The sequence below is a fragment of the Gambusia affinis genome, linkage group LG23, assembly GCF_019740435.1.
Source record: "Gambusia affinis linkage group LG23, SWU_Gaff_1.0, whole genome shotgun sequence".
Taxonomy (NCBI): domain Eukaryota; kingdom Metazoa; phylum Chordata; class Actinopteri; order Cyprinodontiformes; family Poeciliidae; genus Gambusia; species Gambusia affinis.
The window spans coordinates 4,379,016-4,401,722 of record NC_057890.1 but is presented as its reverse complement, the minus strand read 5'-3'; the positions used below and the strand labels follow the sequence as shown (position 1 = coordinate 4,401,722).

Here is a 22,707-nt window from a genome sequence, read left to right as displayed (position 1 = left end):
CCAAGAAGTGACAGGGAGGACCGGCTCAAGGATGATGGCGTGAGTTGGGTAAACAGTCTGCATGAGGTTTGCATTAGGAGAGTTTCGGGAAGAGAGCACCAATTAAGATCTTGTGTACATACTACGAACAAGGAGGAACATTTTATTAGTGTTTTTTGGCATCTAGTTGGAAAACAGCTTTTGTCCAGAACTGATGCGTAGCTCTCCCCAAGCCAGAAATGAAACAAGCTCAGAGCATACTTTGGAGAACAAAAAATAAACAATGCATCTAATTATGTTCTGGGGCTTTATTTATATTTTTTTACATACAATTTTAGTTAAATTGGATTTTTGCTCAAATTTATTGAGACAAAGCTACATTTTAATCTTATCCAGGTTGAGATTAGAAATAATCTGAACGTAGTTTAAGTTTTAAACTACATCAAACTACAAGGGCAGACACAGTAAATGAGCCACAAAGCAGTGATTGGTGAGTCTATCTATTAGATTAAAAGCTGCATTTGTCGTTTTGAGGGGAAGCGGTATGAAGGTAGACATCACAGTCCAGCTGCTGTTCAGAATGAACAAGCACAGACCTTAGCAAGTGCTGTCAGGCTGATTACTCTCAGCACAAGCCTGTCTGCCTGCACCTATTGAACACAGCCAACACTCCCGCAGAGCCGCTATTGTGAGGAAAACAAATAGGAACAAAAACGCAACTGTTTCTGGAATACTGATGATACAAAGCAAAACCCTAGAAAGAGATAAAGTTAATTTTCTCCCATCTAAGTAGTATGAACATGGTTGGATATTTCAGCAGCGTTTACAGACAGGAGCTAACTCCGGAGTAGGCAAGTAGGTGGACTGGAAAGGGTTTCCTGGTTAAGGAGTTACGCTTCAGTACTTCGTATCTCGATCAGTGGCCGTTTGTACCTCCTGTTATTTGGACCATAGTTCAGCTCTTACTCACTTCTGAAGAATAACTGAAAGACAATTAAGGCAGCAAACACTGATACTTGCAATGACGACATTTTGCTAAAGACAATTTAAAGTAATTTTCTATACCTAATCAAAGTGGGGCTCCAACTTTCAAGAGTTCTTGGTCCTTCTTGTTCATTTAAAAAGATAAAACAGAAAAGCTAACTATGCCAGGTTAAATAGGAGAATGCAGAAACGAACGAAGAATGAACACAGGAACCAGGAACGAAGGAAGGAAGGAATGAAGTATCAAATGAAAGAACAAAGGAACAAAGAAAATAAAAGGCAAAAGAATGAAATAAAAAACAAACATTTGGGGGATAAAAGTTTAGAAATTACAATAATTTCTCTATACTTTGATTTTCTCTTCCATACTAATCCAGACATGCAACATACTAAAATAAACTTTTACAGAAATTTTAAAGACTGTGTTGCTATCTGGCCAATAAATACCAAGAACTACAATCCTGTTGGGGGAATTTTGGTTTGATTGAGGAGGTCGAAATTTGTCTGATTTAATAGAGTCAATTGGTCCGACAAGAATCAGAACCACAGTCAATGGAAGTAAGTACAACACAAGATTTTCTAAGAAAAAAAAACAATATAAAAAAAATATTGAGAATTTATTGATAGGCAACAATTGAACACTTGTGATTCTTTACCTGTGTAGCTGAAGAAAACACCCAGTTACACAGAAAGTCGACATGCAATAGTTACAAAATGGTTTATTTAAAACAAATGACTTTCTAGTAAATTATAGAGCAACATACCTCAAGAGTAGCGGAGCGTTACCCAAACTCTCCTCAGTCTAAGCTGCCCACTCTTGCTTCCTGTTATGAGTCTAACAGTTTAAGGTTCACTTACAGCACACGGGAGCTGCAGTCAATCGAGGGAGAGGAGTTTATCGCTGCTACCGTTTTCTTGTTCAGACTAAAAGTGGTGTGAGATGCCTCTGAGCTCCAACACACACACACACACACCGAAAGGAAAGGAGGAGACAAGACGGAGAGAGAACACACACGCAGGAGAATTTGAGCCTCCTCCTTTCTCTCTCTTTCTGATGAGAGATCTCTCCTCTCTTTGTTTTCTTCTTCTTCCTCTACATCTCCTGCCCCGCCACACGAAGCCTTCAGTAATTTACTTGTTTACTTTCTCAGCGGTTGTTACATCACTGCCATTGAATACCCTTACTCAGCTTTCATCCATTCTCTAAAGCCCTTGTGATTTCCCCCTTCCTATCTCTTCATCAATCCACCCCATTGCTTGTTGCTTTGAGAACTGGTCTTATTCAGACGCAATTCAACCGTGGATGCAAAACTTCAAGTGAAATACGCCGTTAATTGTTTATAAGGAAGCAAAATATAAGCCAAACATGGGGGGTAGGTTGTTAAAGATGGGGATTTGTGTGCACCGTCCGGCTCAGTTACTGTAACCACACTACTCCTTCCTGGGAACTTGTTGACTGAAGAGCCACTGCATCAATAAAGCAGTGACCAGGGTAATCTCCATAGGCAACAATGGAAAATCAACTCTGACGACGACTCACCCTAACCACCCTGAAACCCTTTTATAGTTCCACTTAGAATGCCTCGTTTTCACCAAGTGGTTTGGGACACTATTTTGTGTTTCCATTGTAAAAGCGGCCCATACAACAGAACCGTACCGCACCATTCGAGGGCTTCCGTCAGTTGTAGGTCCGTTGGTATGGCTACACAACAGTCTATTGATTTGGGGGAAAGAAATCTTGCTTGTGACAAACAAGACGTACTATTGCATCAAGTTTGTTGTTTTTCTTGCATGACGCGATGTTTAACACCTCCTGCCCAATGAGAGTCCAACTGGTGGTGGGAACCTAAATACACTGGACCATAAAATAGTGTAACGAATAGCACCGCTCAGTGGAAAGAAGGCATAAAAAAGGTGTGACAAAAAAAAAAAAAGAGGTTCAAACGGTATGAATAGTTCTTCAAGGCACAGTAAAGGCTGACTTTTCTATCAATTATGTCTAATAAGCATTCCTAGTTATTTACTTGCATCCCAATCTCCTGTCGAGTCACACCGAGGACATTAATTGCATCTTTTATTCACACTCAAAGCAATAATTGTAATATGTCAAACATTCTCCAGTCTGCTGACAGAGCAGTTGGTGATTCACATCATGAGACTCATTATTTTTGGAATGACAAAGAAAAAGCCTGCTTCTTCAACTCAAAATAGCAGAAAAAAAAACCCCCTAGTCATTCTTATATTTGCAAAGCTCATTTGCAGTCGAACGCCAGCCTTTAGAATTAGACTACAGTCTTGAGCTGCGGGCAGGAAACCCCCTGGTGAGTGACTTTCAGTCTGTGACTTTAGATAGGTTTTCTCAAATATCAGAAAAACAGAACCATTCAGTAGCGGCTACATGACAGCAGAACAAAATCTCTGAACAATTACTGGAAGAGAATTGCTTTTTTTTTTTTTTATTACTATTTCTGTAAAAACCAAAATAAATGTGCAAAAGAAAAGAAAAGAAAACTTTAAAAGCACTTTAAAAGCAGGTCTGAATAAAGTTGTGAGTCATACCTTCCCCTGTTATAGAAGACCAATAGAAAACTTGAGTCACACACCACCACAATGGTTACCTAACAACAATTTATTTTATTTTTTTTGCTTGGATGCAAATTTGACTTCACATTCTGTAGAGGGTGTTAACAGATTTACAATATTGTCAAAAGTGAAAGATTAGCTAAAAACCTCAACTAATTATTAATTATGAATTTAAGTTCAAAGGGATAATTGTAGTGAGGTTTTAGAGTTAGTAAACACTTTAGTCAAACATCTATTCACATGCTTCTGCAAAACAGCGTTTATTCATCCACTCAGTTTTCTCTCTTGTCTGTCCTCCACCCACCATTCTGGCCCAACAAGCTGATTTATCTGCCTAGAAACACATCCTGTGTGCACTTTATTAAATATTGAATGTTAAAATATGCAACTGCGCCTACATCATCAGAATTTCACTCCATCATTTACGTCCTAAGTGGCTGCATATTTTTCTAACATTTTGTCCGCAGCATCTTTACTGTTGGAGAGACTGTCTTTTCTCCCCCCCATGCTGTTCAATAAGACCAGTTTACTTCAGCAGAGAGAATGTCTCTAAAGTGGAAGCTTCTCAGATCAACTCCACGCCTCCCTTTCCCCCAAGCACTGATGTACAGAGGCTGACTCAGACCTGGTGTCTCGCTGTGTAACAGAAGCCTCAAGTCAATTTGTACATCTGGCTCCATTAGCCTCTTGGACTCGATTCCAGTTCCCCCTCCAGATCAGGCTTTGAAAAAAGGAAGCTTAGTTTTAAGTCGGTGTTGCGATGAAAAAATGAGTCTTTAATTGAATGCACTGTGCAGCTCTACTTCTGACTCATAAGAAGACAATGGAAAAGTCTTGTTACAATATTGGGAAAACTTGATGTGGAAAAACATTGGTGAACGTTGTAAAAACTACAGTCTAATAAATAAAATGTGTTAATTCATTTATTTCTTTTTTCCACTGTCAGTGGAGGTTAGGGGTCACAGCCACTCTTGAGTACTTGTCTGTCTACGACTTCATAACACTAAATATAGCTTAATATGCTTTAATACGCACAGAGGAAACTGTTTTGGCACTACCACAGAAGCTAACACGTACAGTCTTCCTTATCTCTGCTCTTCGAGGTCCAGCCAATCAGCAGCAAGGAAAATAAACTGCACTCTTGGATTGGTGAATTGCACCAATCCACCAGTCCAGGAGATAGGATTGGCGGACTGGCAAACGCCAGCCAATAGCATATCAAGTAGCATTGCTGCTAGATGTCTCAGCTTCCCAAGGTACATGTGCTTTAAAATGTTCTAGATATGTTTGACGTAAAAAAAAAAATATGTGGATTTTTTGTGAGTAATGTGGGGTTACGTTCCACAGAAAAATGTGCCGATAGGTGAATCAGTAAATGGGCAGGGGTCCTTTGCAGTCCGTAATGGAAAAAATACAATCTGAGATATCTAGCTAAGCATCAAGGTTTTATTGAGAAAGTTGCCAACTTGTGCTGTTTTTGCATTAAAACACATTAGTTGTCCTTTCTTATGGACTTGGCCAACAGTTTTTAATGTCACTTCAAATACAGCAAATCTGCCACAGGCATACAGAGCTTGAACACATGATACTTAGACAATTAGCTGATGTATACAGAAGTCAAAGCACAAGTATATTCATTGGAGCCACTAAAAAAAACCATCTTAAAACCACAAACTTCCTCTTCCGTTGCCATTGCTAGTTGGCAGATTTTCACAAAATGTTCCACCGCTTCCAAAAAAAGGTAGATGCTGAGCCAGAACTCACAAAAGAACAACCACATGATCATAATCACAGCTTCGGGGTACAGAAGATTATTCATCCCCCCCCCACTAGGCACTGACAGAAATATGAACTTGGTTTTGATTGTGTGGATGTTTTTAAGGGGCTCTGGTTGGCGCTCCGATTTGCACAGGCTCTTATTAAGGTGGACCCCAAGTGATAGAATCCCCACATACAGCCCAGGAAGTCAATTAGAAAAATGTATTCAAATCTATCCACATAGCTTTCAAACCAAATTAATTTAACCATCACCGGCAGATTAATTATCCACTGGCTAAATTAGGGAGGGATGTAGGCAGAGGGGGTTGGGAGGGGAAATGAGCTTGCAATATTGACACAGACAAAAAGAAGAAGAAAAAAAAGCATTATTAAAACTCACACCCACTTTCAGCCAGTGTCAAAGAGGGGAAAGTGCTTAGTTCTGCTCCCACTCAGCCTCAATGTGGTTGATTGGACAGAAAAGACTAATATTACCTAATTTATCTGTCACCATAAGTCCCCATTATTCCCAGAAACGCTGCTGCTTAGGGTGATGATTCAGATACATTGGGAAGTTTAAAGAGGTATATTTGAAAATATGTCTGAAATTTTGGGATGTTACAAACTTTAACTGTATGTTACATGCATTGCATCTGAGGCCAACATAATACATTTAAACTAGAAGAAAAATGAGTTCAGTTTTTCTATTTTATGGAAATAAGACTTTGGACTATGTGGTGTAAAATTGTACAAGAAATCTTTATTATTCCAGTCAGAGACCGAGACTGAATTCTTGGCCCTTTTTTAATCCAAGTCACACTGGATGAAAAGCCTCCTAACAACAACTTTCAACTGGCTCAACGGCTTAATTCATTGGATGAGAACTCAGCGGCTCATCTCCATCTTAAGCACAAAGACACTGATGAAGACAGCAACATCTGAGATGATGAAATCGTCTCGGATCGTCTGCTAACACTGTTTGTAACAATGACCTTAACAGTGATTTTATTGACCTTAAAAGCCACAATAGTTTGTTCTGACAATAACTTTTAAGCCTGATGTGTACAACCCATGAGCAGAACCCAATAAGTCTTTTGGATAAGAAGTGAATGAAATCCAAATGCTTTCTAGTTAAAAGAAATTTGGAAGAAACCCATGAAAACTACACAAATGTTCTATATTTAGAACATGTAAATATGGGGTTACATGTTCTCACTACTTCCCCCACGATCACATGTACTTTTAAAAAATCCAATGCTTTGCAAAAAAATAAAACTCTAAATCTAATTAAGCCTCCAGGAAGATAAATAACTGAAAAAAAAGAAGAAAAATATTGACATACAACTTAAGAAATAATGATCGTTTGCCTTTTAAAGATAGGCAATACAAGCATTTGTAGCTTGTATCGTGAGCGCTCTAATACCAGGAAGTATTCATCAAAGTGCGGAACAAGAAAGTGTGGACTGCTATGTCCTTTTTTTATTTTTAGTCACCAGCTTATTCACCATCTCTGTTCTTTGGAAAGAGGATGTTGAACAGACATGGCTGACCTTTAATCATCTGTAGGCAGAGCAGCCATCCTCCACCACACAAGCTCTGAGACAAGTGTAACTATGTACAGCAAAGTTCAGTGTCTGTCACAGTCAGCCAGGCAAGCCTGTGGCAGACTGAGAGTATTTGTACCTTAGACTAGTCATTAAGGTTCGGAGGGTACACTCTAGTAGCAGATAATATTTCACAGATACCAGCAGGACACAGGAAGCTTCTCCAATTTAGCATTAGAGCACAAAAAGAAAAATACTTCCATGTCCAGAAACCACCAGATTTAGTTGTGGTGTAATTTACATCCAAGTTGTGTGTACTGTCCACCAAAATATAGAAAGGTTACGCTCTACTTCAAAGTAAATATGGGCCTAAAGAGAAAGCTGACTCCAAATGTGGCATTAAGATTGGAAAGCCACTGATGCGAACCCAAAACATTAAACAGAGATACTGTCAGATACTGAGAGAGAAAGTCCAGAGTTTGTTAAATTCTCACGCACTAATGATTTCAGTAACACATAGTGTTTGCAAATGGGTTCATGGCATTGGATAACTTTCAAATCTGTAGCATTCACTCCAGCCGAGTTGGAACCAAACTCTGCAAGGTGGATATGGAAGTTGAATGCTAACAGGTGATGCTAACCATGGTCTTTGCTGTGAGTGCTGTCGCAGACTGCAGGTACTCAAATTAGTTTTTAAACATATCAGTGAAGAATTTTATAATGACAATGACAAATCTTGAAGAAGCTATGTAGAATATACTGCGATATATCTACAATTTATTCAGGCTGTGAGAGAGCGCAATTCTTTCATATACCTATGCTTTACCCTCTTGAGCTTTGGAACATAGTGGATTTTAATACTTAAACGTAGCTCAAACACATTTAAGCAGTTGTTTATTTATTTATTTTTAATTAGCAACTAGTACTGTTTCTCTCTTTTCCCAAGAAACTTTGTATGTGGTGATCAACAACCAGGATGTCTAACATTTCGACATCTCCTTCCAATACTGAACAGCAAACGTTATTTGATCATGCCAGTCATAGAACAAAAGGTTGATGTTGATTCTTCATAAAGTTACCAAACAACTCGAAATATCAGTCTAACTGTGTATTGCCATGAACGTGTGGAGCTACTTACCAAAGTTGTCTCGGGTTCCAGTTGGGACTCGGAAGAGGACTCCATGCTTGTCTGTAACCAGAGTCAAGTCTGCCTATGCTGCGCTGATGACTGCATCTCTGTGGAGACGAAGAAGCAATGTCTTACTACATGGTACACCTGTAATGAAGTGAGCTTTGTAAAAGTGGAGTCAAGATTTTAGTTCTTTGTAAAACTAAACCTGCTCTCCACGCTCCTAAAAGTTTGTTTGAGCCAAAACTTCTGCCTGTTAATAAATGACCCGTTTCGACTGCACACTGAGGAGGATCTGAATCTCTGCCAGCTGCCTTCCCCCCAAGGTGTCCTGGAAAATTTATTCTCTCAATGCATCTTTTCCCACTGCTTTTACCTTTCTTCCCAGTAGAATCACCGGAGCATGACAACGTTTAACCTTTATTAACTTCAACTTTATGACGTCTTGTCATTTTAACTGCTCAAATCCAACCAGATGTAGAAAGTTGTACAAAACTTCAAAGTCACCCATAATTTCAGACAGTTTTTACATAGAGCGATGTATTCAGCCCTTTCTACACTGACCCTTAATTAAACAGTCTAAGGAATCATTTTAAGAAATTACTTCTGATTTTTACTCAACTAAAATCATATGTAAATAAGTTTCTTCACATGATAAGAGGCAGCACCATCGTCTTTGCTTCTTTGGCCGGTTGATCACATGACTCGTGTAATGTAGAAAAAAAAAAGTTGTTTTAAAAAAAAAAAAAATTTATTTGTGTGTTTCCATTAAGCAAATCTATTTTCATAATTGCAATTTGTACACCTATATGGTAGATGGAAATACAGGCAATGCGACAGATTAGGTCAAAAAATATTTTTAGACCATAGAATAGCATTTTCAGTCCAGACCGAAATCTAGTTGCCAATCTGGGGGGGGAAATGTGAAGACTCATGTTGAAAGACGCACTCTGTCAAGACAAGTTTCTTCCAACAACCCAAGCATCAAACTTAAAGATCAGCTCTTGAAACTGTGATCAACTTAAAACCACTAAATAGAAAAGAATTAGCCACCATCAGTTACAATTTGGCCAAGACACTGATACCCGGTGAGGCAGAGTGAATTACAGACGGTATAAACAAGAAAAGGTCAACACTGCAAAATGTTCACATAAAGTTGATGTATTTGTCAGTTAACTCTGAATGTCCTTAAAGGCATTCATCTGCATTAAAGCATGATTCTCCCAGCATTTCCAGTCACATCTCACTGATCGTACATCACAAGGAGGTGCTGAAAAGCAGCAGTTTGAAAGCCAAGACTCTCTTATTCTCCTTGTTGCTCCTCCACAAAAGCCGGGGAATCTGCCTTACCAGTTATTATATTAGTTTCCATTATTTTTGTGAAGCTAAAATTAGGTTATTTTCAAGCGTCAAGGCAATTTAGTCAAATGAGTAAAGATGTTTAAAATTATGCAATATCCAACAAAACAAATGTCTATTTCTCTAGTTTTAAATCCAAATTAGAGCCTTTAGAGTAGACTATCAAGTTTAGAGGGTTTAAAGCCTCTGAATGTTGTATTCATTTATCTTGAGTATACAAAGGTGTAAAAAAAAAAAAAGCGAACATTTTAAAGGTCACTGAGCAGATTTGTGTCACTGTGGAAACTCTTAGCCATATTGCTACCAGATAGCTTTAGCACGTGTCTAGTTAAATAGCTAGCTGGCTAGACACACAATAAATATATAACAATGAGTAAGAGTCTGAAAGACATACCTACATGACTCAACAGATTGCTAAAATATATTCACCATTTAAAACAACTGAGAAAGACATCAAAAACCCGATTCCAAATTTCAAATAAATGCACAAACAGAAAAATCTTTTCATTTCATGATTTTTTTCTGACAATTGAAAAAATCTGTAGCTAGCGGCCCTCTATAAGTGCATGTGATTACATTTTGGACGGTACAGAGCTTTAAAATGGCTCCGAAATAGGTTATGTGGGCAATAATCGTTCCCTCTGTTCTACATCTGTTTAATGTAGCAGTTTGCAACACTACGGTTTTAGTTGTCCTAATAAGAAGCAGTTGGAGGCATTTATTCGCCACATTAGTTGCAATAAATATTCTTGTAGGAAGTCGTGTTGGAGGAACACACTGAGCTTTTTTTATTCAAGTTTTGGTTTGTGGCGCAGTTAGTGTTGAAGTGTGACTCCTGCTTTATTTGAGGTTTGAATAATAATCGTTATTGCGTGTCGTTGCGGATCTGAACAACTGTTTAAATTTCCACCGCTTTGGAAGTGGCGGCTGAACCAGCAGCAGTCAATTCCCGTCAACATCTGCTGTGCTGAGTCCCTTCCCAAAGTTCACTCGGTCCGTTTCTGACTGCAAGCCGTTACCAGTGAGTTTGTTTAAATTGTCCCACAGACCTCAGTGAGCCAACAGCTCTGACTCACTGTTGGACACTGAAACTGAGGGAATCCTTAGAAACCAGCAGAGAGCCAACCACCTCGACAGAACAGTTGGCTGGTGGGTTTCTCCTTTGCGGCAGATGTGACAGAGCTGCTTCCAAAATGTTCAGAGAGGTTTTAAGCTCAACCATTGTAGAGCAATTACTCCGCAAAGGAAGGTCTAATTACTATCAGAATTATAGTCCAATTAAGGAAATCATCCTTCTCTAATTAGGGTCTTCCCAACATCGACTTATGACTGTCAAGTTTTAAACATCCTGCAAAAATTAGGGGAACTGAAACATCACAGAAAATGTCTAATTTACTTTACGATCTTAAGAAGACTGAACTGGAAGACTGAACTGGAATAGAGAAAAGTGTGTGGTTTTTAACACTTTGATTATGTAAACTTACAACTTTATAATGCTACTTAAAAGGTGAAAACAGTTTCTGTAAATGCAGAAAAGTGAGTATTTAAGCTAATGTATGCCCTGTGTGCATGTTTTGCTCTCAGACTGATTCTTATTAGTCAGGGAGGAGGGCTTCAGTGAGCTTCCATCCATCCATCCATTTTCTATTCATCCCTAATGGGGTCGGGAGGGTTGCTGGTGCCTATCTCCAGCTAACGTTCTGTGCGAGAGGCGGGTTCACCCTGGACAGGTTGCCAGTCTGTTGCAGGGCAACACAGAAAACACACAGGACACACAACCATACACACACACACTCACACCTAGGGAGAATTTAGAGAGCCCAATTAACCTGACAGTCATATTTTTGGACTGTGGGAGGAAGCCGGAGAACCCACCATGCACAGGGAGAACATGCAAACTCCATGCAGAAAGAGTAGGACCTTCCCAGGACCTTCTTGCTGTAAGGCAACAGCTCTACCAACTGCGCCACTGTGCAGCCCCTTCAGTGAGCTGAAACTAACTAATAGTAAAAGAAATGTTATAATAGGATTCCAGCATCGCAAATTGTCACATTCCTAAAGACATTTCCAAGACATTTTTGCTCAAAGTAATTTTTTTTTTGTCTAAATCACCTTAGGGCAATAAAAAAAAAAGGACGATTTTTTCTTGGTCAAATCACTTATGATGACTTATGCCATCATTCTCAAGTTTGTTTTTACCTTTTTATCAAGAGAATGTTGTTCGTTTTGTTGGTATTTGGAGATTTGGATTAGGGTACAGAGCAGAATGTTGACAAGTACAGCTAATGCCAATAGAGTGCCACACCTTGTGTTTGCATTCACATTTGTTCTTCAGTATCAATGTGCCAATTGTAGTTTTCTGGCTGATTACCGATTTGTAAAAAACCTGACCTGCCGATTCCGATTTTAGCCAATGTAGACACTACTTGATATCTAGTTAAACCAGTTAAGATCCCTATGACTGAATATTAAACAAGATCCAAGGTGTGGCAATCAATTTCAATCAAAAGTATTTTCTATGGGATGAAGCTTCATCCAAGTATCCCTTCTACACATCGAAATAACTTAAACATCAATACAAAATGATAGACGCCTAGACTTGAACAAACATTACGGTTTTATCAACCTGCACGTTAAGCTATTTTATGGATGCAAATATGCAAGTTTATGACAAATTTCATCTTGCCAGATGAAAGACAAAGATTAGAAGGAGGAGAGCCGGACCAATGTAATCTTCTGAGTGTCCCAGTTTGATGATGTACTCAGGGGAAAGACATCTTTAAAGAAAAATTTAACCATGTAGGTCAGAGAGAGTGGAATGTTAATCAACCGAGCCTGAGGGACAGACGACTGCCTTTCAAGTGCAAAGAGGATTCAAGAATATCTACAAGAATAAGGTTTGCTTTTTATTCCCAAGTGGGGTTTAAAATGAACAAACTCTGACTCTGCTTAAAGGAAACCTAAACAGAGAGAAATGGGGACTCATTTTAGGGATACAATATTAAAACAATACATACACCCTGGCTTAAAAGGTTGAATCTAATTTAGAAAAGCTTTGTACCACAATTCCAAAACAAATTTACCAAGCCAGTCTTTGCTATCTCGACACTAAAAGAGCATGTTTAAAAAGATCTTTATGTAGCAGAAGGCCTAGTGATGACTAGAGTCTTTAAATCCTCATTGACAAAAGGAATTACATAAAGTAATACATTGATCATGGTATAATAAAGACCTATAAACTCCAACTAATTTTGTAAGGACTACTCCAAAATGGACTGAAAAACATTTTAAATGTCCAACACAACTAAAACTAATGAATAAAAAGGAAATGAAAACCACACGCCACTGAAACCAAGCTGAATATGAGGTCTCTCTTAGCAAAATTGCCCTTCAAAAGATATTAATCACCAGAATTTAAATTATTGAGCTAATTTGAATTGATAATGAAATTAACAGTTTGAACACCACGCCACTGAAACCAAGCTGAATATGAGGTCTCTCTTAGCAAAATTGCCCTTCAAAAGATATTAATCACCAGAATTTAAATTATTGAGCTAATTTGAATTGATAAGGCTGAAATAAAGTTTGAACATCCTTTGTATTTGCCAATGTTATTACAACTCTAATAAATGACTAACTCCAGACAACTCCATAAGGTTCATGGCCAAGATTCCTTTTTACAATGAATGAATAATTGATGAGATCCAGATGTTCTTTCCCACAGCAGTGTGTGACCACACTGGAGGATGAGGTGTCAGGCTGTTCAATAAATTGTAAAAATCCTTTGTATTTGCCAATGTTATTTCTACAAAATTGATCTACTCTAATAAATGATACTAAAGAACTCAGACTCTCCAACGTCATAAGGTTCATGGCCAAGATTCCTTTTTACAATGAATGAATAATTGATGAGAAGATGTAAAGAAAATGGATGGATGGATGGAAGTCTGGCTGTGGTTGAAAATCTTGTCAAGATACAAGCGTTTCATATCAGTCGATATCGATAATTGTTGATTCGATTTTTTGTTTTGGAGTATGTATCTGAAATAATGCCAAAGTGTTTTATTCACAGTTTTCACCATGAGACAAGGTGTGGCAAAACCTTAAACCGCTGCTGCACAAGACACTGAACAGGTTGTTGCTAGGTAACCAAAGAGCAAGTTGGTTGATGCCACCAACCTTGCTTAGCTCACTGTGAGAAGTTGGGAACAGAAACCCTTTTCTTTGCCTACTTCTCCCAAAATGCTGGATCAGAGTTCAGTGAATTTTCTATGAATAATGTAACAGATGTATTATCTATTGATATTGATCATGTTTTTATTGTCGATAACTGATTTATTGTCCAGCCCTAATGTGAAGTTCATATTATTCATTGTTAGACATCTGCATAAAAAGACTAAGTATGAGCCTGCATATTGAAAATGCTTTAAAAATAATGTGATTCAGAGATCTGTGGACGCAAATGCTGATCAGGTGGAGAGCGCTGGGCTCACAGGACGTCAAGGACGCCTCACACTGTTCATTCCTGTGATGAGAGAAAGAATGGCTGTCCTTCAGATTTGAACTGACTGTTGGCTGATAACACGCAGAACAGAGAGCGAAAGGAACATCACAGAGCAAACAAGGCGACAGCTCAACTACAGCTCTGCAAAATGAAAATGTGGATGACGCATGCAGCTCCAGTGGAATACAAGATGTGTGTTTGTGTTGCCATACCTTTAGCAAAACAGGAAGAAAAAAAATCCCAGGAGATACGAGGCTACGGATTTCAGCTCAACTATGCAGTCATTTCCAAGATAACCTCTGATGGATTTGAGGACGTCGGAAGGAGTTGCACAGACACAAAGGTCCCCAGTGATATATCCGTAACCTGAGAATGACCTTAAAGCAGAGCGGGACGACTGCCCCTCAAACACACACCATTCAGAGACATACAGAGAATCTATCTCATGGCAGGACGCGACTTCCCTGCTCGACAATCTCTTGTTCTGTCACAGACACACTGTGATATCACCTACCGGAGAGCCAATGCGAGGCAGACACAGGGAATTGTAATGAGAAAGCAGAGGACATAAAAACAGAGGCTGTTCGGCGCAGCTAGCACGTGTGGAAGAGAACAACAAGGGAGAGGTCTTGAAGGGGGGGGACACCTACCTTACGCAGCTCGGACCGCAGAAAGCACCACTATGTCCGGAGAGGAAGAGGAAGAAGAGAGACCTCGAGATGACATCATGTTTTTCACCCTCCTCCTCTGATATGTAGGCTATTGCTGCAAGGCTGCCGGTGTCAGCGGAGGAGCAGCAGCAGGCAAAGCTCCCTCTGTGTGTGTGTGTGTGTGTGTGTATAAAACCTCCGCTGCACCTCTTATTAAAGCAACAGGCATAGCTAAGGTGTTGCTGCGTCTTGTTGAAAATCCCACATGCAGACTGATAAGAGTGGTCAGGTGGGGTTTGAAAAGTCGGAAGGACACGGTCTTTGGCCTTGGAAATCTTTGAGCTGAAACAATCAATCTCGATTAATTGATAACTGCAGTATACAGACCCAAAATAAACCATTTAGTGAAAAAAACACATTCTTACAGAAGTTCTTACACACAAAACTGTGTAGATAGTTCTGCTGTCAAAGGAAAAAGTTTCATAAAAATCTGTCTTTACTTAAAAGAAGGTGTTTATTTGTTTTGTTTGTTTTTTAATAAAAGCACCTGTGTCTGTAGACATGTTTCATCCAAAACATCTCCTCTAATAATTGGTCACTAAAACAATCCTTAGTTGCAGCCCTAAACTATCTAGAACTATCACTTTCAAAAAACCCAAACTTAGCAAAGGAAGAAAAAAAATAATTAAGTTTCTATGCTTTTCAGCACTTGGAGCAAATCACCAAAAGCTGAAGTTTGCAGAAATGGTTGCCTCCTTTAAATCAGGGCTGAGAACATTTCTGTTTCTCACAACTTTCCTATAAGGGTCATAGATAATTTTATTTTGATCACATTTTAGATTTTTTTTTCTATGCATTATACTTTGTGATGCCTAAATATTATCATAATTTTAATATTTATCTTTTAAACCCAGTTCCTTTATTTTTCTGTGAAGCAATTGAAATAATTTGCTTTGCCTCCCCTTCCCAGGTCACCATATTAAATGTGAACAGTAGGCACTGTTTGCTTACTACGTCTGCTAAGCTGATCCATTAGGGTAAATTATGAGGGAAACGGACACCAGGTTTCCCTTTAAAAAGACATTCAGGGGGCGTGCTGTGGTGGCGTAGGGGACAGCGCGACCCACATTTGGAGGCCTTCAGTTCTCGATGCGGCGGTCGCGGGTTCGATTCCCAGACCCGGCCGACGTTTGCTGCATGTCTTCCCCCCTCTTCTTCCCCCTTCCTGTCAGCCTACTTTCGAATAAGGGACACTAGAGCCCACAAAAAAAACCCCTGGTGGGAAAAAAAAAAAGATAAAAAGACACTCAGGCATGTGACCAGACGAAACACGTCTATGGCCGGTGTTGCATACAGTGAATTGGACACTGGAAGGCACGCTAAACACAGCGGAGTAAGGCTTAAAAGATGAAAAACACATAAAAACCTACCAATTAGACAAATATTGCAAATAAACTGCACAACATAAACCACAATTTATGTTGTGTGGCTTCTAAGCTTTAAACTAGAATCAACTGGATTTGAAAAAATATAGGTGTTCATCCATCTAAACTATTCTTTCGCAGCAGTTTAATCGTAATGTAATTTTATTTATTAAAACATACATTTAATTTGATGCTCCGTTTAGGAATGACTTGAAGTAGCAGTGAGTCAGCCGGGTCTGGAGATGAAGCAAATGTAGCCTAAGGGACTAAGTTTAGTACATACCTCAGCAGTGTTGGAAAAATGGCAAACTACTGTAGTAACCTGCTGGTAAATGTTCAGTTTTATATAAGTTTTTAAATGTTTATCTTACCTGTTTTTGAGTGCGATGCCTCAAAACATGGTTGTTGTTTTTTCCCCAATCAGAAGTTCTTTATATTACAAAAATAAAAAGCTGGAAAGTGTATGTATTTGTATGTCAATCTTGAGTCACTGCATGTAAAAGTTCATCTCTTCTGCTGCCTTCAACCACATGTCTCATAATTGTACAATAAAAAGAAATCAAATAAGATAAAAAACAAATTAGATTCTTGTGGCACACCATCAAATATGGAGCTAAACTCAGTTATTTCACAACCTTTTTAAATGACTGTTCCACAAAATCAACTAATACTTTTGCACAGTGCTGTTAATATCCGATATGACTATGGTTGATTTACAACTTTCAAATCCTCCAATCAACAAAGGGATGAGTTCAACCAGACAGAGGAGAAGCTGAGCACACACTGGCTTTAGTCATCATGATACCGTGTGCTAGCATCTTGCAAAATGAACTCTTGCTAAACACCACAAACTGTGTCAGAACAAGAGCTCAGCAAAACAACACTTTGCTATCCCACAGTATCAAATAGACTCTTTAAAAGCAACGCATTGTGCAATCCTAAAGGAGCTGCAGCTGTGCACAGCGCTCCGGTGCCTGACTGAGACAACTAGGACGCAAACAGAACACCAACAGAACCTAGAGTTCCTGAGGTTTCAAATATATATATATATATATATCAATGAGTCAGCTATGAACTGAAACTGTATCGGCACTCGTGACGCAAAACCTTTAACCTACCAGGATGAAAGCCATTATTGAAAAAAGGCTGTTTGCTACATGTCAACTTAGGAGTCGTGGGAACAAAGTGTGATTGCATCCATGCTGCAACGTTGAGGACAACAACACTAAAGATACATCAGGAGATGCACTGGTTTAGATGAAAGCGTTTGAATGGCTCAATCAAAGTCCAAACCTCAATCCAATGCAAAATCTATGAATGAGAGAGAGCAATTATCTAAAGTGGAATGGGTACAAATGTCAGTCTAAGGACATTTGTTCCCCCCAAAGCCGCCCCAAAACACTTTTCAGATTCTGATTTGTAAAATCAGTATCAAACGATGCGTCATTTTCCTTCCAACTTGACAATCATGCACTACTGTGTCCAAGTTTGAATACAGTAGCTGGCTCTGATTTTATAGACAGTTAGCAGTTGTGCTAACATATATATGAATAACACAACAAGATCCCTGCTGCCATTAGATTCAGTGAAACTAATTCTCTTTCAGATACCCCCTCCAGTGGATTGCTATGATCCATTTCAAAAGGCACCATCTGTCCAGCTTTTAATTGCCCCCGTTGGTTTTATTAGCCTTTTGGAAACAGCCTTGTGTAATGACTAGCATTACACAAGGCTGCTATTCCAGGCTTGGCACACCTGCCTGTGTTTCCCACAGAAACTTTATTTGGGTAGGTCGTTTGTTTTCCCACAATTTCAATTCAGAACAAACAAAAATACTCCCATAACACATCCAAATATTACCCTTGTAACTTCTTATTTACAATAAACTGTCTCCACTGATCATTTTATCTGACATGCACTAATATTTAGACAGCTGTAGAGTGAAAGTGCGGTTTTGTAGCAGTAGCAGCAGTACAACAGTTATGTTGCAAAACAGGATTTCATTGTGAGAGGTGAGGCTGGGCTCTGACTCACTGCTGTAATAATTTAACTTGTAGAAATAACTGCTAAGAAGCTTTTCTCTTCTTCGTTCTTCAGCCTTAGATTTTCCAAATGTAGTTCTGGATCCTTCTGAGAGGCAGGAATTAGTAGGGGTTTTGTTTTTTTACCTAGAGACTACCTAGAGACTCTTGTGTGTGTGAACTATATACCAGACTTCACAGTTCTCTAAAACATTTAATCAACCAGGTCTCAGAACTCGCAGTAGATGCTGGTACGGTACATCATCAACTTATTAAATATCGTCTGCAAAAACAGTTCTTACTTGAAAATTTAATAATAAATCAGGAGATGGTCTGACATTTGTTTGCATTTGGAAGTGTGTCAGAGCTTTAGCCTTGAAGCTTTTAAGCCACGAATTGGCCTCCACCCTTTGTTTTCTTGCTCTTGGTTTGATCTGATAATATTAAAGAAGTTATCTGAGTTAGGAGCAGCAGTGTATTAAGGAACGAAGCAGCTTGAAATTAAAAATAAAATAAGAATAAAATACAGGGTACCCTAACTCATATCATCTAAGAACTTTCTCCCACATAAAACAACAAATGTATCATTAACTAAGACAAAGCAGCCCTCCCTAAAGAACGTAGACCAACATTCACAAATCTAGCATGTTGAATGACAGACAGAGAGGTGGAAAGTTCAACAAGAGCAAATTTACAGCAATACTTTAGGTATGCTCACAGCCTCACAAATAGGCATTTCCTGATGTCTCTGCGCTGTCGTCTACTTTCAGTTCAAACCCCGATGTGACAGTGAAAATGGCTGCTTTGAGTCCTCTTCACTCAGTAACAGGGTCCATGATTAACAACGAAATGTCGCTTCAGGCGCAAACCACAAAGAAGACGACGACATGAAGTAGTAGGAGGATGATGGCGTGGCATGTTTTTGAGTGACTTGTGGTATAAACAAATGTATTCAGTTGATTTTAATTGCGTGTCTCATTTAAAGTAAGCACAGCAGTTGCGAAACTGTGTCTTTTCGACATTATCAGGATACCGACAAAGTTTAGTGCACGTCTGTAATGGAAACGCCGCTTGTGTGACTATGCAGGCAGGGATACGATTTTGAATTCAACACTGGTTGGTCCAGGATTGGCGGCAATCATCCAGATATCTGTCCTGTCCCGGTCATCAGCAGCAGGCATTTGTCTGCATTCTCTAGTGGGAACTAGTGGGTACGCCAGGGCATATCGTCACCCCTACAGTGAGTGTGCCCAACATAATGACCACGTGCAATGCATAAAAACCCATGAATGCAACCTTTTTCTAAGTCAGCGAGGGTCAGCTAATGCCATGTGATGCCTCTGTTTATTGACATCCGGTCAGTGTTGTGACTGACTCCCGGATGCCGTCTGGCAGCGGCGCATCACTCCATTCGTGACGCCACAATAAATGCCCTTTGGTGCTGGTTCCTTGCTAATGAAAGTTTATGTGCGCAGTGTGTGTTGAGTTTATTTATTTTTATATTTTTACACAAATGAGTGTTTCTAGCCAACTCAGTGGGTATATTAAGAGACCGGTAAATTCTATTGACATTTTTGAAAAGCTTTCTTTTACTGTTGCTAGGTGACTGAAGCCTTGAATGTCCAGCATGACTAAACAAAGTTGATAAAAGCTCAATCTAAGTTACCTGTATTTTTTTCTCTTTATTTCCCTAAACATACCACTAATTGTTTTCTAATGCTATATAGTATTGCATTTCCTTCTTGCAATTTCCCCTCGTCTTTCTTTCCTCAGGCATGTTTATTTCTGTGCTTCTTTTTCACGTTCCTCCGACGCCTTCTCACGTCCCCACGTGCATTTCCTTTTCATTATGCAAATAAGGGAAGCTGTTAAAGTGCCTCAACAGATGATTTTTTTTTTTTAAGTCACAATGCACAAAGCCTTCGCAAATAAGCACTATAAACAAAAACTAATCATGAAAATGCAACTTCTCGTTTTCACTGGGACCACTTCCGTTCTCACGATCTCTTAGTCTGTAAACGCAGCCATTTTTTTTTTTTTGGTTTTTAATAAAGCTATAACAACAAGCAAAGAAGTAGCTTTGGAGCAATTTTTACAGCATTAATGCAATTAATGCAGTCTCTGTTGCAATGTTTTGCATTAATCCCATCATAGGTTCTAAAGGAAGGCCTCCCTCATCTGCATATTGAAGCTTTAAATAAATGGGAATGTGAAAGAGGGGTCAGAGGAATGTGACAAGGAAACAGAAACACATAAACATGCTTCTTAAAAAAAGAAAGGACGGAAGCAGGAAATGCTAATGACATAAAGCAAAACAAATCTGTTGGCCACCCATAGTGAAGACGTGTAGAAAGCCTTCAGATAAATTCATCTTTGTTTACAAAAGCATTATGCCACATTAAAAGAAGAAAAGAAAAAACAAAACGTAAAGAATTTTTTTTTTTTTTTTTACATTATACTTTGCCTTAGAGTGGACCAGGGGTCTTGCCACTATGCTTAGTTTTAAGAATTGTGATATGAAGTAAGTTAAACTCAGCTAAGACTTAGCCCGAGCTTTGTACTAAAAGGTGAGACTAATTTGGAGCCCCAGTCCAGGTAGATTTGGAAGAAAGGATTAATACGGCCGACCTCGACCTATTCTCAGATTCACATATTTGCAGATTTTGGAATTGCAGAATGTAACTCCAAATTGCTTGGAGAAAATTCACCTATTTTTGGGTTTTGTTTGAAATAAATAAACACAACTTGAGGAGCTGAAATATCTTGATTCGATGCTGCTTAACACAAAGCAGCAAATCCCGGAGAATTATTGATTTTTTTTTCCTTTGGTGCTGATTGGCTGCACCCCCAAGAGCGAAGACTGTAGAATTTAGCTTCAAGACATTTTCCACTGTGTGTATTAATTCCTATTAAAGTACTTTTTCTGCTTGAACTAATAAAATAGGAACTTATAAGTGTTTTTAGAAGGGGTCTCAAGTTTTGGCAGATTTTAGTCATTTCACAGTCGCTTTGTCCCTAACCCTCAATAATACCAGTCTTCACTATGCATGGAAAACCACATCTCTACTGTGAGGTGGCATAGCCTCCACCATAGTTAGTGCTGAGGGTCACTTTCTCAAAACTGGGTGATTAAGCAATTAAACAATGATATCAAGCATTTTGTCAAACCAACGAGGAAATGCTTCATGAGATACAAAATTACGCTTTCTGAGAGGACAATTACAACAGTGAAAATGCTGTCGCTGAAAACATTTTGAGGAGTGTTTTCTGGTGATGCACATAAATTTCCCCATGCCTGTAGGGACTTAGAAAAAGAGAGAAAACTTAGAGAAAAGCTCATTGAGATAAAATGAAGAAAATCAAACGCCTTTCACACAAGGAAAATATTGGCCACAGAAATGTTTTGAGAGTCTCACGAGGACGGACAGTCCAGGTAACGCGCTGGGACTTTAGGTGCCCACGCTTTTTAACCAGCCCAACAAAACCTCCTCTACCTGCACCCTGTGAGACTGTATACATTAGAAAACGAGCTAATTAACGCTCCGTTTGTTCAGTGTCGTTGGACATATGAGAACTGGTGAAAGCAAAGAGACGCTGGGATGAAAGGTTGGCTTTATTGGAATCTAAGCAGCTGTTTAAATCAGAAAGGCTTCGCTAATCTTTTGGAGCGGGGGTCGGGGCGTGAGGAGGCTAATAAAGGCGGTCACCGGGGGAAAGACAGGCTGAACTGTGTTCTGGTTCAGGTGCTGCTGTCTGGGAAATCAACGTTGACGTGACGCGCGAGGCAGCAACATCTGGCGTTTGCCAGAACAAATGGATCCAATCAGCCAAACACAGCCAGCGGCCTGAGCGTCCCAGCAGGAGAGATTATCCTCGACCGCCGCATCAGCCTTGGCATTTTCGATAACCTCATAAGCTCAAAGATTTAGTTACGATCCACGCAAATGCTATGGAGACAGAAGAGACGAGGTCTGTTGTGGAGGGGTTGTTTTCTTCTTCGGCAATGGAGATATTTTTAACTTACATATAAGATTGAGGACAAAAACGTTTCCCTGATGTTTTCTCGCTGGATCCTGCTGGCTGCTGTCAAATATATGTAGATTTAGGCTGTTTCTTTGCAAAGAAAAAGATGTTTGGTACTGAAACTATGACAGGCTCACTTCATGAACTGTGAACTGAAATAGTAAAACCCTGACTCATAATGTCTAATTTTCCATAGATGGACATTCATTCTTGTTTAAAGGAAAAACGCCATCAGCCGCATAACGTTCAGGTATAAATAAGGTAATGCAATTTCCAAGTATGATTTTCAAATAAAGTTCAGTAGTAAGATCTAGTCATTACCCTGAACTTCTGCCTTGATTATAAACTGGTTTTAGTTTTATTAATCCTATGAATTTAATAAAATGTTCTTCAAATGAAATGCATAGCTTTGAGTAGATTTTATTTTAATTTACAGGGGAGCAGAGAACACTTGGACTGTGTCACTCCACATCTGCATGTTTCTCATTAATGTTAGCAGATGTTGGGAGGTATGATGCTGTCTGATTTTGTTTCATATATATACAACTCTGGAAAAAACTATCAGTCCTGATTTTACTCTTTGTAGGTACCTGTTTAAGTAAAATGAAGATTGTTGAACTACTGACAACATGTCTGAAATTCCAAGCAAAATCTTAGTATTTCTTTTCAGAAAATGAGAAAAGGTCAAAATAACAAAAAAGATGCAGTGCGTTCAGACCTCGAATAACGCAAAACAAAACAAAACAAAA

General features: G+C 39.0%; 1 protein-coding gene across 5 annotated transcripts in view; it reads right to left on the bottom strand.

The window, feature by feature from the left end:
• Positions 1 to 22,707, bottom strand: part of osbpl8 (oxysterol binding protein-like 8) — a 103,406-nt gene that overhangs the window by 40,487 nt on the left and 40,212 nt on the right. For 3 of the 5 annotated variants that reach the window (XM_044107643.1, XM_044107645.1, XM_044107646.1), the window contains exon 2: positions 7,987 to 8,084. In XM_044107643.1, the coding sequence (XP_043963578.1) occupies positions 7,987 to 8,031 (45 nt within the window). In that variant the 5' untranslated portion in view covers positions 8,032 to 8,084. Of the gene's footprint in view, positions 1 to 1,727; positions 1,873 to 7,986; positions 8,085 to 14,490; positions 14,630 to 22,707 lie in introns of those variants that run through there. The other 2 variants (XM_044107644.1, XM_044107647.1) reach the window with 2 other exon arrangements.